The sequence below is a fragment of the Falco biarmicus genome, chromosome 6 (assembly GCF_023638135.1).
Source record: "Falco biarmicus isolate bFalBia1 chromosome 6, bFalBia1.pri, whole genome shotgun sequence".
Lineage (NCBI taxonomy): Eukaryota > Metazoa > Chordata > Aves > Falconiformes > Falconidae > Falco > Falco biarmicus.
The window spans coordinates 4,574,773-4,592,032 of record NC_079293.1 but is presented as its reverse complement, the minus strand read 5'-3'; the positions used below and the strand labels follow the sequence as shown (position 1 = coordinate 4,592,032).

Below are 17,260 nucleotides of genomic sequence, written 5' to 3'. Positions count from 1 at the left end.
GAACTGTGTTTGTGAAGGCGAGTTCTAGGAATCTTTGCCCAACCCACTTCAAATTTTCCTGATCTTAGAATTATTTAGGTTGGAAAAGACCTTTGAGATCATCAGATCCAACCGGTAACCAGAATTGCCAAGTCCACCACTAAACCATGTCCCTAAGCACCACATCTACACATTTTTTTTAAATGCCTCCAGGGATGATGATTCCACCACCTCCTTGGGCAGCCTGTTCTAATGCTTGACCACCCTTCCAGGGAAGAAATTTTTCCTGACATCCAATCTAAACCTCCCCTGATGTAAAAAGAGGCCATTTCCTCTTATCCTGTTGCTTGTTACTTGGGAGAAGAGACCGACCCCGACCTGCCTACAACCTCCCTTCAGGCATCTGTAGAGAGCGATAAGGTCTCCCCTCAGCCACCTCCTCTCCAGGCTAAACAACCCCAGTTACCAGGTGCTCCTCATAAGACTCATTCTCTAGACCCTTCACCAGCTTCGTTGCCCTAAAATGATGAACTGCCCACCATTTACTTCAAAATTGGCAGGATAAATCTGAAATTATAAGTATGTATTGTGTAACCTGGGAGATAAAAATCAGTATCAAATTTATTACTGGAAAACATTTATTATCCTCAAGTGAAAAAATTATTCACACACAATAGAGAAACACATCATACCTCCTTGAGTTCTTCTTTGCTCATGCTGTCCAGATGTATTTTAGTCCAATATTTGTCCAAAAGAGCAGCATGGCTGCTTTGCTGCCTGTACCAACCTCCACCACAACTGAATATCCTAAAATCAAAACAATATGAAGAAACACACCACACTGTGTCTTGCTGAAGAATTCAACATTTTCAGTGCATTCTTGTGCATCAAAGAACATTTACACACTGTGGCTACAGCGTAATGCACATGCATAGAACACCTAGTGTTTGTCACTGTACCTGTCACACAACCTACCTTGCCTATCTCTGCTTTTCAAATTATCTGTTATCAGTGCTTTTTCTGCTGTAGTACCAAATCTAGAGATACTTGCAGAAGGATAACTGACAGTAAGTTTTTCAGAAGCAACATACAGAACACTTTGTACAGAGAGAAGCCTGACAGAAGTAGCCTGGGAAATATCTTCCACAGATCCTAAGAGGTCTGTGCTCTATTGCAGAGATGCAGGAAAAGCAATGTCCAGTCCCTGTCCCTCCACAGTCTTTCCTGATTATTTTGCCTCAATCTTCAGGCTCACAGTCTTTTCAATTATATATTTTGTTCCAGTTTTGTTTTTTCTTTTTTCGTTGCACAAATAACTATGCAGCCACGTGTTTATACTGACTGTGAAAAGCATTAGTCATTGGGTTTGTGGTTTGCTTCTTATCTTCTGGTGGTTTTTTTGTTTGGTTTTTGGTTGTTTTGTGGTGTTTTTTAATTAAAATAATATTCCACAGCTGTAAACTGCAACAGACTTACTGAATCTGCTCTTACAAGCCCAATGGAAACTATAATTTGCTGCTATACAAACGGTTGACCACTGTGCTGGTTTTGGCTAGAACAGTTGATTTTCTTCATAGTGACTGGTATGGTGCTATGTTTTGGATTTGTGACCAAAACTGTTGATAACACAGGGATGCCTTAGTTATTGCTGAGCAGTGCTTGCACAGAGTCAAGACCTTTTCTGCTTCTCACCCCACCCCACCAGTGAGCTGGCTGGTGGTGCACAAGGAGCTGGGAGGGGGCACAGCTGGGACAGCAGACCCCAGCTGACCAAAGGGATGTGCCATACCATATGATGTCATGCTCAACATATAAAGCTGAGGGAAGGAGGAGGAAGGCAGAGGGGACATTTGGAGTGATGGCATTGTCTTCGCAAGTAACCATTATGCATGATGCAGACCTGTTTTCCTGGAGATGGCTGAACACCTGCCTGTCAACAGGAAGTGGTGAATGAATTCTTGATTTTGCTGTGCTTGTGCACACACCTTTTGCTTTACCTATTAAACTGTCTTTATCTCAACCCATGAGTTCTCTCACTTCTACTCTTCTGATTCTCTCCCCCATGCCACTGGGGGCAGGACCGAGCAAGTGACCGTGTGGTGCCTAGTTGCTGGCTGGGGTTAAACCATGACAATCAAGTACACAGATGAAGAAAATCTTAGGAGACGAGGCAACCAAAAGAGAGAGGGATCCAAAAGACTCAGTTCCAGAAGAAACAGATCAGATAAATAATAATAATAAAAAAAATTATGGAAGGAAGACAAAAGCAGAAAAATTTGTTAAAGGCTTTGAAGGAAGCTACAAAGCATTTGAAAAGCATGTACCCATTCTCCTTCTAGATATCCTTACCTTCAATCTTGATACAATATTATGGCTTAATACACAAGAAGACATTTATAGACATCTGATGCATGAGCCATTAATACAGTGAAATTGTCAGGGACAATACCTTCGATTTTTTTCTGATTAGAAAACATTACAAACATCCACAAGACTTTCACAAATCAGATTTTCTTAAAAAAAAAATGTTTATTTCTTTTTTTTCATTAATCCCAAATAAAATAACTTTATCTTACTTATTATAGATGCAGGGTTCAGTTAAAATTGTTCATGAAACTCTTAAAAAAAACCCACAACCTTCCAGGGAAAACACGTATATAACTGCTCAAGCAGGTGGAATAAAAAAAAAATAAATAAACCGCAGCAAACTAACCATTCAGTAGTCAGACTACCAACTACCCAAAGATCAGCACAGCTAAGAATTATTTTTACACAGGTGCTGTTAAAACTAGCAAGTTAAGACACCTTGTGGATATCTATCATAAGCCTTCTTCACACAGCAATTCCTGAGAGTAGTGTTTTGTTTTGGAAAGGGGTGGGTTTTGTAGGGTTCCCCCCAGGAAGTTTCATTCCTTCAGCCTTGTTGAAGTGACCTTTCTGCACAAAGGCTGGATTCACCCAGCAGTAATATAAGCTGCCCTAAATTTTAAAAATCCCTTTCACAATTTCTAAGGCTTCTATTATTTGTTGAACAGAAATTGCTAAAACACTGCTGCTCAAGTACCTTGAATGCTTCCTCTGTCTTTGATTTTAAAATAGGACATCCATGCTTTTAACCTCATTTAACTTTACAAGCCTACCTCCTGGTTGCAAAAAACTGGAATCCTGATGCTACTTTTAAACAGTCACCACGACCAGGAATCAGCAACTCTCTTTTTTCCAGAAGAGGAATCAGCACAGAGATCTGAAGAAGAGAAGAAAATTTATAAAACTTTTTTGTGTGTGAAACTTTAACAGACAGCACACCCATTCAAACTCATTTCACATTGGAGATGCTAGACCATTTACAGCGAGCACAACTACATTGTTAGCAAATGTTGTTCCTGCAGACTGCGCTTCCAAGTGACACTAACAAGAATTGCAGAGTCCCTCGTAATTTCAATCAGCAGTGGAAGTCACAGGTGTAATGCTTACCTATCTTCTTTCTCCTGTATCCAGATTTAATGATAAGAGAATGGAAATTACAGTCTTTACACTACAAGTCCAAATCAAAACTATTTCTTTTGAGTTGCCAAATGAAGTATTAGACACTTGCATATCAGAAGCCTTATTTTCTCTATCTGCCTGAACAAAGATGACCTGCATCTCAAAGATGTCATTCTCAAATATCAACATTTTCCACCTTATACCCTGGTATCCCCAGGAAAATTTAGTATCTGTTTAAAGAATCTATTTTTCCATGCAGAAGGACAGTAATAATAATGGAAGGAAAAAAGGGAGATAGGACCACAATGACCCCTCAGCACAGGAGGCAGCAAGTACGGGGACTTTGATATGGAGAAAGGAGACAGGATGCCTGCAGGGAGGACCTGAAGAAAGGGAGAGATGAATGCAGGACACTACTACCCTACTCAGGGCATCCTTATGAGTGCAATGAGCAGAGTCCACAGAAGCAAGTAAGTGCATGACCCTCTGGCAGTGAAAATTGTCTAGCATATACAAGCAGTATTTCTTGGCTTTCTTATAAATTCCCTATATTTCAGAAGCCTAGAACCCAATGAACAAGCTGTCAGGTTATTTAGTCACACAAAGGATGCTTTACAGAACAGATATGAAAGAAAACCACTATCTGTGGAACGTTCAGCAAGCTTATACAGCAAAATGTCTCTATGACATTGTTCTTGCAGAAGACATGCTTTCAGCAACCATTACTTCAAAAAGGAAGGATGACAGTCTAACTAGTCGTTCTGGAGCTGGAAACAGGAAATCTGTTAAAACCTATACTGCTTAATGTAACAACACATTTTTAATATCTAAGCCAGAGGTAAGAAAGGTGTAAGAAAAAAAACCACAACCAAACAAGATAAAACAAAAAACCCTACACAACAAAACGCTAAAAAAAAAAATACCTTATTAACAGCACCACTTTAATACAATGACAATACTCTGTGGTGTTTGGGACCCTTGGTTTTCTTCAAATATTTAAACGTGATTTAAAAGACACATAGCTCACTATCAGTGTCAATCCAAAATCTTCAGAATGAAATCTGGCATGAATGGCAGTGTCATGACTACTCTAAAACAATGATAAAAACTAATGCCATATGCTAATACACGACCAAAGACAGACAGGTTAATTCTTTCTAATCCCTTTTAAAGTGGCATTATTTTGAGCATGCTGCTGCAGAACTCATGGTGATTAGACTGCAGAAATTACTAGTACAGGCCTTAAGACCAGTACTTTACAACCAGCACCTTACAACCAGCATGAACCTACGTACCACATCCAGAGGAGCATAATCAATATCCTCCAGAAGTATCCAATGACCTTTGGTAACAGCTTGTGTCAAGGTTCCAGGCTGCCACACAAACTCCCCTGGCACATCTGTACAACGATACATACCAAGCAGCGTCTGTGACAGAAACAATCAGTAAATTAGAGACCTGTTCGTTACATCCCTTAAAAACTCAGGAGTAAAAACTTACAAAAAATGACTGAAGCTGATACATAGGTAACACTTACTTAACCTGCACATTATTAAAAAATCCATCTGGTAATCTGTGCTCAGTGTTATGCTTTTTTAAATTAAGAAGAAAAATTATCATAGACGTGGAAAGGTGAAACAACTGAAACCTAGTAATTAAAATAGAACCAGGTAATTGGAAGTGAACTTACAGAGCTGTGCCACCATAATTAACAATCAACAGTAACATAACAAACTGTCTAGGGTTGCACTAAACATTAGTTTACATTTTTGAAAAGTCTGTGACTAGGCTAATAAGAGGAATTGTAAATCAAGTTATTCAAAGATTCAAAATCACTCAAGTCTTGCTTCTCCAAAAAGTTCTAACTTCTACATTTAAGCATTCCTTAAATTATTAAGTTTATGGTTTCACTGTTACATATTTTGTACCTTGAATTTTATCACTTTTTATTAATATGGTGGTCTTACTCATGTATATATGAAGATATTCCTGTGAAGAACAGTTGTGAAATGGTGAAATCGGCTGTTCTATACAAATAAAGAAGGTGCTTATGCATGCTAATAAAAACCTTCAGATAGCACTTCTGGTAGATACCAACCACACTGGAAAACTAAACACAAATTAAGCCAAAACCCATAAATCAATTCAAGCTCGAAAGATATATATGCAAAACCAGAAGAATGTGAAATTATTTTCACCTCTGGTTTTGTCACTACAGGTAGAGCTAGATTGCTATTATTTAAGTTCAAGTGTCCTCAGCATCACAGGATATCACTTCATCTCACCTTTACTGCAAAAAATTGGCATCAGATTGAACTGATTACTAGCTCACTTAAACTGAAATAAAAGTGTCCATACAGCCTTTGGCACCAGCTTGTGTCATTCTAGACTAATTTTTTTCCCCAATGCAAATCAATTTTTTTAATGGAGAAAAAAATAAGTAAATAAAATCAATAGGGCTCTTCCACACAGAAAAACCTGATAAAGTATAATCCGAACGAAACAGAAACAGCACAGTTACGCACAGAATTTAAAACCTACTCAAGCTTAACTGTGACTTTTCTTCACATTTATTTATTCTCATCAATAGTAAGACCAATACTACAGAGTTGGGTATTGTGAGGTCTTTGGGCAAAAAGTTTAACATTATCTTATTAGAAAACTAAGTGCATGCTTTAAGTAAAAATTACGTCTGATCATCCAGCCATAAAACAACTTCATAAGTTACCTTACTATCAGTTTGATCCCCAAGCTGGACTTTCAAAATATGAGGAGGCTTTGCTCTTCCTGTAACAGCTGCTAAATATTCAATTAAAGAAGTTTTGCCACATCCTATTGGTCCTTCTAATAAAACAGGGCTCTGATATGCTACAGCAATAGCAAGGTTTTGAAGATTTGTGAAGACAGATTCAACCAAAACAAAGTGGCTGGTGTCATTTTCCTGTTCAAACATAAAATCTGAGTTACAACACTGAAATTGTTACTTTTTTTACAGGTTGTATAACAATTAGGAAAGTAAGTCTGACAACTAGAAAATTTTGGCCTGCAGATCTGTCAACACATATCAAATAAAATACAGGGTTCTAAAGCTGTATTTAATGACAGTATTTAAATAGATTTCATCAGAAACTTATTATAGGTGAAACACTTAATAGAAGTATATGTACAATGTATTCCCAAAGGAAGTTCACACTAAGATATCAGTACAGGCACAGTAACTATTCAATCATAATACACGTCAATCAAATACAATTTGCAATATAAGTGAAATTAAGTCATCGGAATGGATCCAAATCACAGGACAAATCAAACAGCAGTTAGATTCAGACGATACAAGTGTGAATATTAACTGTTGTATTTACTTCTTTTTGCACAGGCCAAAGCATAAGATCATTAAACTCAGTGCATGAAAAAGAGAGGTAAATTCAGTAAGAATTATTTTCTTTAAAATGCAATGAATGTACTTTATTGAACGGTAATTAATCAATGCTTCAGATACTCTCTATGTATTACAACTCTACTACAGTCACTTATATATCAATATACAGCACAAAAATGAGTGCTTTCCTGCTAAAAGGCGCAGAGAAAAGAAAAGAAAGTACATACTGCACAGAAACAAGTGTCTTGTATGTACGTTTCATCTTCTTTTCAGATAGAATTTTGTGTACTTCTCTGGTAATAATGCTAGTTTTTAAGAGCACCTGCTTTCCCCTCAGTTTGCTCCTACCTCTTTGTCAGACCTCCTCAGCTGTTAACTGGAGGCTTATCCTGTGGCTATCAAAAAAATAAAAGCAAGCCTTTTTGGAAATTCTCTCCTTCCTCATATACTAAGAGTATTTTTTCAGCAATCCAGTTTATAATATGGCCTAGCTTCAGCACAGCTGCAGGAGCAATGACACTAAGTAAGAATCTCCTTAAATATCTCTTCCGTTTCCCCTGCTGCAACACATTTCAAAACAGATACTCAATCCTGTAAAAAAAGCTAGAATATAGCAAATTCAACTACAGAAGTTGTGAGGTGGGGGTGGGAAGGAATTTGGGAAGTAATTTCTTTCCTTGCAGAATTCTGCTAGTCAAGGAATTCTGACCATTGGTAGTCTTCATTCATTTCTTTCTTCACTGGTACGTTTTTGTCAGTGTTGCAAAATTAGATAGAAATACCCAGCTAAAACTGTACCTAAATGAGAAAACCAGTCAAGAATACTGGCTGCAGCTACGAAGAACAACCTGCACACTTCAAGATGAACAGCCTCTCAAGGGCAAAAAGGTTAAATACTGTTTGCTCAAAAATGTTTATGCCTTTAATGGACTTCCTAAAAACTATAAGGCACTACATTCTGCATTACATTTCACTCAAGTGGAGAAAGTAAGTTCTTGCTCACTTTCTCTCTCCTTTTTCTGCCTTCTAGAAGAGTAAGTAGCAGCCTTGTTTTCTTTTAAGAGAAGAACTAAGAATATGCTTGCAGAAAGACTTTTTAAGAAATCTGTATAGCACAAAAAACAGCTTCATGTAGGTAAAACAAACTGTACCAGATCCTGGCTTTACTCAGCTATGGAATACCACCCTAACTTGGACTGCAGATATATGTATTTTTTGGTAGTATGTGTGTAAGAACTGCTACGTTAAGATAAAATGAACAGCATTATCACACCTTTGTTGCTTCATTCCACTGCAGAGCTTCCTTGCAACATCTGTATCATGCAACACTAGCTTACAGCACACATCAAGAAACTATAAAGATACTACAAGGTCATGTGTGTATCTCAATACCATTTAAGCAGGAACTATTCACCATTTAGGGATTCAATCAAATGAAAAAGCATAAAAAGTACAAACTTAACCCTCTCAAACCTAGGTTACATACCTGCTCTTCAGAATCAAGTTGTAGTCTAGGCAGCACAATACCACATACAGATACTACATTTGCAGAGAGGTCGCCCAATACAATATGTCCTTGTGTATACTGCAGTTCTTTCTCCTTTTGCCAAAATGAGGAGTCTGGATTGGCCAGAACAAGGGCTTGCTCCACTTTCTGCAGCTGAGATTCTTCTAGTAGCCTGTGAAATCAGTGTTTATTTATTCAACTGAAAGTCATCAACAAAATTAAATAGTGTTCAAGATTTTAAAAGTTCTTACTTTAGTCTGAAATGTATCAGCTCCTCAGCACTGAATATTTTCTTCAGGAAAGATAATTTATGTTCATCATTCATGCATGTAACCAGAGCAAGACAGTTTGAAGTATACCTAAAAATTATATTTAGAACATAACATGTCAAAACTGTCTTAAGAGATTTAGTTTGACAACTGTCATTTGCAAACCAAAACATCAAGTTTGGAAAAATACACTGAAAATTTTCGTACTAAAATTATTTTAGTGCTGTGCTTACCATTCTGTAAGATTAGACAAATATCTCAGAATTGAAAAAAGCAATTCTATCACAGCATACTTTACCATTTATACACCAACTTGCTAACCTTTCTCTGAAGGACTGAATGATCAACAGAAATACAGTAAAGGACAGCACTTTCCCAAATAAATGAAGGTTAATGTATGAGACTATGAAAATCAGGTTTTCTTTGCCTGGCTTCTCTTTCAATTTCTACCATCCCCCTTTCAAAATTGCTTTCCATTTCATACTATTTCTAAAATAACCATAACACAATGAACTCAAGACTAAGTGCCAAAAGAAGCCAACTCTTAAGTCTTCACTTCATTACTACAAAAAACTGTTTTGCAACAAAATGACATTTAATACAAATCATAAACCACTTCTCATTTATTTTACCACTGTTTTACCTTCCAAGAACAAAGCTTTCAATGACTTCAAGGGTGGAGAATGGGGAGAAAAAAAAGAGTTGTCATAAGATGACTGGTTCAGGACAAAATTTAAAAGTCAGCTCATTTACTTAAGGTTATTAGCTGAACACCCGATAAACCAATTCCAGTCAATGAAACATAAATTCTATTCCTTTTTCTAAGATATCTAAGTGTATGTCACCCTGAAGAGCTTCAGCAATGGCTGATAGATTTGACATCACTATTGTTCCTGCCCTTCCTAAATTATACACCTAATTTTAAATGGTGTGTTACTAATGTAATTCTGAATTCATGTTTAAAAACCACAAAGACTATTAAAGACCTTTTCTTAAATAAATATGAGGCATTATCAATACTACCACCCACATAACTAAGGCAGATCATGTGACTACGTTGAAGCCCTTGCAGGCAGACACCCAACATAAAACATTTAACCAAAACCACATGCAAAGTTTGCAACAAGGCCAGTTAGGAAGTGTAGCTTAAACAAGCCAAGCTTTACAGTGACTGAGATGGTTTTCTTCTGTTGCTTGTATATAGACAACTCAGTAACGTGTCAATGCAGAATAGTATAACATATCATCGTGACGTAAGTTAGAGTGAGAGTAGGTCCATCTCCACTTTTTTCTAGGAACACATGCTAGAATGCATGCAATACACAACAGGCTTACAGTAGAAGTGAAGTGATAAATTCACCATCTCCCATGCATCCAGCTTGGGTAAACTGAAGTTATTTCAAAAGATTCTCCAGAGCATAGCTTTAAGCATAACTAAGAGCTAGCCTGCATTTCACTCTAATACATCACTACAGGTTTCAAAAGATCACCTAAGAAGCACTGGTACGGATATCATCAGTACAGATTTTGCTGGTATTATTTGAAGATTCTTTTTTACTTGGACATGAACATTGTTAAATAAAATTCAAGATACAGATACATCTTTTCAATGGAGAAGATCTGTGGGTTTTAACTTACCAACGGACTAAAGTGTCATGACTCCTGAGAAGTGGAATACACACACTCCAGTCCCATAATTCCCGGAAAACTGATGGCTCCTTTTGTAAAAATATATAGGCTGCCTCCATGAGGTCCCGTAACTTCATTCGCCTGCGCCCATATCGGACTGTGTTTGCATCTGAGCTCTCCAGGAAAAGCCTCTGGAAAACCGGTGATGTATTTTCAAAATATCTTAAAGCAAATCTTTAGGAGAAAGAGACAGAGAAAGAGATGAAACAGACATCTAAGCCAGAGGAAAGGAAAAGATGGCACTAACAAAAATGTCAGGACAGAGGTCCTTAGACAGTAACTGACAGTATACTGAGAACTAAGGCCTATATTTAACTTCATCAACACTTGGGAAAGCCAACCAGTTCAGCAATCAGCTGACAACTTATACTTGACCTTATCAGAAATCATTAGTTAATTATCAAGGAGAAATAGTACAGCCTTTGGTGAAATCTCTTTGATTGCTCTTGTGTACTGGGAAAGTAATACTGATTCCTACTTACATAGCTTTGTATTCTACTGGCCTACAGGTCTAATCACAAATGCAGAGATTTTGGTTGTGAGCAATTTTCACGCCAGCTGTTTTGCTTTTCTTTTGATCATTAAGATTAACTTCACATTAGATCTTACAACAAAATTTAATTTTAAGCTGTGTTTAAGACTTGCATTTTCCAAATCATTCTTTCAATTCAAAACACATCTGTTATTGCAGGAGACAATCTAAATTGTAACACCACCTCTCATCACTGTTGAGCACTGACAAGCATATATATTCCCTAAGCTCAAATGCTGAACAGAGACATTACATTACTCACGGCAAAACATCAGGGTGGTTAGCAACCAGCTTGCTCATCGCAACACACAGCCTTTCATGCCGATCATGGTTGATTTGGCCACCAGCTTTAATGGCTTCTGCATTTCTTTCCAGCAAATCCAACAAGATTGGCCGAACTTGACGGCCGATCAGTAGAGTACATTCTTTATCCAGTAATAACTGTGCTAAAGCATCAAGGATGCATTGCCGATCCTGCTGAGTCCAAATCTAGAGGAATGGAAAGTAACAACAGGTTTTAATGGGAACTGATTTGGACTTTTAATATCGGAACTATTCATGCAGGATTTACAGTGAATTCTACAGGAATAATCTTTCAAAAAACCAGAAGAGAGTCCAAAACTCCCAATGGAAGTACTTACTTGATACAGCTCTCCATATTTAAAAAACTTGGGTAACAGAATGAGCGACATGCAGAATGACACACTAAATAGGAATTACAAAAAAGTGCCAAAATCCTAAATTGTATTTTACAGATGAAAGATAAGACAAATAATTTTAAATACTTTTTTAAAGAAAAAAAATGGGAAAATGTTGTAACAACTAACACATCTTTGTTAATAGAATTCCTGCTGATTTTAACAGTTCGGTCTCACGAGAGCCACAACACATCTAAGAATTAGAGTTCTTAAAAAAAGTTTGAGTTGCATTATATTCACTATCTCTCTTTAAAAAAAGAACCATTCAGTCAATCATGATTACAGCAATTATAGCGAGCAATGCTCTTGACAAGCAGCAGCATATATTCAGTTTTGAAGTTGAGATTATTTTTTCTTACTTTTATATAAAAATTGAACTTTTGTGTAAAACAAAATATTAGGCTTTAAAATAGATGGAAAACATATTCACATCTGCTAGGAAAAGAAAGTAAAACAAAAAACTCAACACCCCCCCCAGACTCTCCCCCACATCCCCCTCAACCTTCTTAACTTTGTTACTGAAGAAAAACAACCAATTTCTTGTGTCTTATGCTTACATTTCTCTGGTCTTTGAGCTCACGTTATTATCCACCTCCGTGATGTTTAGTATATAATGCAGCATAAGTAATTCTGATTTGTGACGAATCAGGATTATGAATTTGCATTGTAGCAGTTTTGCTCTTAACTTTGACGCTCCACTCTCTCCCCAGCCTTGCTGACTGAACCCTTATCCTATCAAGACTATTTTATCTTTCTTGGCAAACAGTGGTAAATACAGCTAGGCAAGGCAGCTCTCAAAACAAAACAAGCACTTACTAAAACTCCTACAGAAATATTCTGTGATTCAGGTAGTCTTTCATTTTAGCAAAATGTGCAGCCAATTTCTGCTTCTCCTAGACTTTTGTTAGTCAGGTAAAACCTTCTCCTGAGGCTGCAGATAGGATGGTTCCATTGTTACAAGTAAGACTGCAGAGGTCCTACAGGTTGCCTTTGAAAAGAGTGACCTCCTAAGCTTACACCACTATCACGCATACTTGTTCAAGTTCCTTGCGTCTCTTTCTGAATTTGGAAAGATATTCATTCCCTAATAGCACATTAAGAAATCAGGGAAACTGCAGTATATACAATACAAACATCAAAACCACCACATTAATTGCAGCAGTTTATTACGTGCTTTGTGTTTATTTTTATGAAACATGATACAAGTTTATCTTCCTTTCATCCATGAGATCAGCATCAAAAATAATTTAAAAAATGGAGCTGAAGGTCTGCATTCATCACAAAGCAAACAAGACACTGTTCATTAGAAAGGATCAGATTCTGAGTGGCAAAATGATTGACAGGCTGTTCAAAGGCAGCAGGGCTCAAAAAAATTGAAGGAAGTCCACTGTAAAAAAAAGTATCTTCAATTTCCAAATCAATTACATCTTTCGCTACCCAAACAAGGCACAACAGAGTGCTTAATTTATTAACCAGAGCTTTCAATATCAAATAAACAGTTAACAATGGTAAGAATAATGTGACTGACTCAGTAAAATTCTGTAGTTACATGACTGCTCTACAACAAATCCATTCTATTACCAATTTTGTGAGAGCAAGCAGTTTTTTAATCATCGTGTGCAGTACCCTTAGGATATATAAAACTGTTCAAAAACCACAGTGGCAACATTCTCATTCTACACAGAGACTGTTCATTTGATTTCAGAGCCTTTCAGAGTGCAAATTAAACATTTTATGGAAAAGAAGAATACTGTCCGAGAGCATTTTAACTAAAAGTTGCTTTCTGAAATACCCAGCTTCCTCAATCAGTAGGAAAGGACAGCTGATCTGAAAATATTTAATTCTAATGTTCAAACCTGGGAGAGTAAATCTACACCCATGGTTCCAAAGAGCTGCGTTAAGAAAGCATCACAAAAGACTGTCCCTCCAAATATAGAATATACACACACATTGTGTATTATTAACAAGAGACACTAAACAGAAGCACAGCTAGGAATGAAACCTGGAGTCAAACATGATCCCAGTTGCTCTTCTAGCAGCATGTTGCATGTTTCTTCCCAATCTGGACAGTACATTTATTCAGTGATCACAAGATATGTAAGTGTTTATAAAGAACCAGCTTAATCCAAAACCCAAGATTACAAAAGGATCACAGCAAGAAATAATCTGTGCTCATGTGAAATTATTGTGGGTCACAGGTGTTTCCAACAGTGTTACACCGTACACAGATTTAACAATGGGTTACTTCCAAAGAGGGAGGGTGTAAGACCCTGCGCGCGCGTAGGAAATACTTCTTTCCCTCCAACACAGGAACACAGGTTTTCAGCTTTGTTCCCTCATACAACCAGTTCTACTGCACAGCAATCAATCTGGCAAGATGATCCAAATTAATCTTTCTTTTAAAGTGTTCCACTGGCTGGAAAAGTTGAAAGAATTTTCCACATCAACACATTCACTGGGTTCAGGGTAGGAAAAGCAACAGAAAGCTGTGGCTTGGCCTTGGGAACAGGCAAAAAGAAAACAGAGTAGGACCACTCTTTTTGGCAGATGTCCAGTTCAATAAGATAAAGCAGAACATGAGCCTGCACTCTTCTTATAACCCACATACTTCAAGAAAAAAAAACAACAAAATGACAGGCGGATATACAGTCTCACAAGAACAAGATGGCTTCAACCACCCGCAGAACAAGCTGTAACTTCCTACACCTCCTCCAACAGATTGCATTTGATAGAGTTGGATAGATCGCTCCTTCAAGGATGGTGTGAACATTCTCTTTGACTTTGCATCAGTGTATTTATTAACATACTGCCTCCCAAAAATCACAGCTCCTAAAAAACTAGAAGCAGAAGACGATGAGAATATACTCCAGGATGGAGGCAGAAGTACAGCATACCTTCCCTTATTTATAATGCTACATGATATAAAGCCTAACTAATCTTTCAAATAAAAAACCTGAAGTCATATTTTTGGAACAAACCAGTCTACCTTAGTTGCCAGGATGTCAGAATGTTCTTCTGACAGCCAATGAGTAGCTGGCTGAATTTGGGACAGCTAGGTCACCTTTTTTTCCCCTCCATTAAAAAAAATAAAATAATAAAAAAAAGAATAGAGGCACTTCTCAACATCAAATGCAAAGACTGAAGGGCTATTGATAAGAGCTTGGAGTTATTATTAAAACAACTTTCACTGCTACATAGAAAAATGAAAGGCAAAGTGAAGAACGCCAAGCTAAAACACTGACAGAATAGAACAGGAGATCCATAACGGCATGCTCGAGATCTCCAGTTCACTCAGGATGGTTCCATAGCCTAAACGGAGTAGATATTCAAAAGGTCAAGTTTTTTTATTTAGATCTTCCCATATACGCACAGTGGCAAGATATGAAGAGCAGAAACAAATATTTCTGCACTAAAGTTCTATTCCTACTAGCATTTTAACCTTGACATTAATGAACTTCTCTACTGAAATTACACCATTACAGGGAGCCAAAATACATGCAATTACAGAAAATCTGCATTTGGAATTCTACACAGGAAGATGTTCTGATTCAAACAGACCTTTGATAAAAGCACATTTCAGCAGTTTGTGGAACCCTACTGCTTACAGTTTGCTTAAATTATCCAAAAAATAGAAAGACAGGAAACAGACTTTTGAAGAGCTTTTCATCCCATTTTCCTCATTAAGAACACACAAATTTGCTGTACCTCTGCAGAGTTAATGGTATACAAATACTCTACAGAAAAAGCTCTATTTCTATTACATACTGAAGTACAGGGAACAAGATCTTCCATCACCACAGAAATGGTCCCTTACTAGGAATCTCAAAAGACTGTTCTTTACTTCACTGTTGTGGGCAAGTTCCACTCCATTATGGAATACTGAAGAATTAAGTTGCCAGAAAGACACAGTGAAGCTGCAGAGAGTTCTGTATTCCCAGACGCACGCTTTTCAAGTTACATACAAATCAACCAGTAGGAAGTCAGGTAAGATGACTGAAGTCAGTCGTTGTTTAGTGGAAAGATAAGGCTAACATGCTTCCAGATCTGTAGCTTGCAAATAGTAATTCAGTTTTCTAAAAGAACATGTCATTGTTCATTAATGTGCTGTTCCAGACTCTCTGTATATAATCACCCTAATAATTTCCACCTTGCAAGAGTTTGAAATCCAAAGTATATCTCAAAACAGTCACCAGAAGGGAAAGAGCAGTTTCTTTCCCAGTCTCAGATCTTGGTGACTCACTTCTGGTTCACTGCTCCATCTGCTGCCTCACACACCTGCATCGTCCCCATCTCTATTTCTCAGCTGTTTCTTTGTCTTGAATAGCAGCTCTTCATCACTGTTTTCCACCAATCAGCATCAACTCCCCGATGTAGGAATATATATATTCATTTCAATTTCACTTTGATGCCATGATTTGCAGCGACAGAAGAAAAAGCTGTCTGCCTACCAACAGGGAACCTTGACTTACAGTATGAAAGCCTTCCCCAACCGTAACTATGAGACACTAATTCAGATTGAAAGCCAGTGTTCTGAAAAAACCCGATGATTCAGACTTTTCATTTTCAAACACTGGGACAATCTCCCAGACAAACAGAAATACGGATTTTGAGTCCCGAAGTATGTATACAACATAGAGGCTCCAAAAGCTTTGTCATTAAAATTAGTACTAATATAATAGCTGATGTGTTGATAGCCTATTATTATTATTATTATGCATTCCAGTATTTCAGAGGCAGAAACGAGCTAGGCCTAAACTCTCCTAGAAGGCAGGTGTACTTTTCACCTTAAGGCAGCCAAAGCATGAAAACACAGAAGACAGGAACGTTTCCAGTATCACTGTGATTTAAAAAAGGGACGCACACCCTAGAAAAACCAGTTCTCTGTGGTTTTACCCCACATGCTGATTTAAGGCGATTAAAGAAGGCCTCAAACAACATCAGGGTAACATGCTGCAGCTCAGGGACTAGATATTGTCTCAGTGCCTGCTAACAGCATGCCATCTCTCGCTATCGTGCCTTCAGAGTCACCTCATGAGGCACGGAGGACACCCAAGATTTTAACGCTGGGGCAAAATGCCTCCTCAGGAAGCGCAGTTACGAGGGGTGCCAGGGCACCGGAGGGGACCCACCTCGCAGGGCCCCAGTCGCACAGCCCTGCAAGGGGTGGGAAGCGGAAGATACCGCAGCAAGACAGAGAGAGAGCGGATCGCTGCTCCCGGAGAGCGGCGCCGCCAGCCGCCTGAGGACGAGGGGGCGGGAGGGCGCCCAGGCGGCGCGGGCAGCAGACGACGCTGCCGGGAGGAGATGGCGGCGCGGGAGCGGGCGGGGGTCGCCCCTGCGAGGCCCGCCCGGAGGGAGAGAGGGCGGACGCCCGGAGGCTGCGCCGAGCCCCGCGCCGCACACTCACCTGCTTCGCCAGGAACCTGCTCAGCTCCGCACTGCTCTTCTCGTTCCTGCGCGCCACCAGCTGCAGCGGCTCCGCCAGACGGAACCTCAGCTCCGCCATCTCCCGCCGCCGGCGGGGCGCGGGCAGCGGCTGGGGAGAGCGGCGGGAGCGGGGAAGGGCCCGCGTGCCCAGCCGCCGGCAGCACAGACCGCGCGGCACGTGGGCGCGGGACGGACGCGCTGCGCAGCGCCAGCTTCCGCCTCGCCGCCGTCGTCACCCGCCCGCGACACAGCCGGCGCCGGGAAGCGCCGCCGGTCCCCGCCTCTCACGTGACG

At 39.0% G+C, this 17,260-nt stretch overlaps 1 protein-coding gene across 1 annotated transcript in view; it reads right to left on the bottom strand.

The window, feature by feature from the left end:
- Positions 1-17,183, bottom strand: part of MDN1 (midasin AAA ATPase 1) — a 103,859-nt gene extending 86,676 nt beyond the window's left edge. The window contains exons 1-9 of the mRNA XM_056342807.1: positions 16,947-17,183; positions 11,104-11,330; positions 10,259-10,483; positions 8,603-8,710; positions 8,331-8,523; positions 6,194-6,406; positions 4,761-4,892; positions 3,120-3,223; positions 672-786 (exon numbers count right to left, since the gene is read on the bottom strand). Coding sequence (XP_056198782.1) covers positions 672-786; positions 3,120-3,223; positions 4,761-4,892; positions 6,194-6,406; positions 8,331-8,523; positions 8,603-8,710; positions 10,259-10,483; positions 11,104-11,330; positions 16,947-17,045 — 1,416 coding nt within the window. The 5' untranslated portion in view covers positions 17,046-17,183. The remainder of the gene's footprint in view (positions 1-671; positions 787-3,119; positions 3,224-4,760; positions 4,893-6,193; positions 6,407-8,330; positions 8,524-8,602; positions 8,711-10,258; positions 10,484-11,103; positions 11,331-16,946) is intronic.
- Positions 17,184-17,260: the final 77 nt, after the last annotated feature.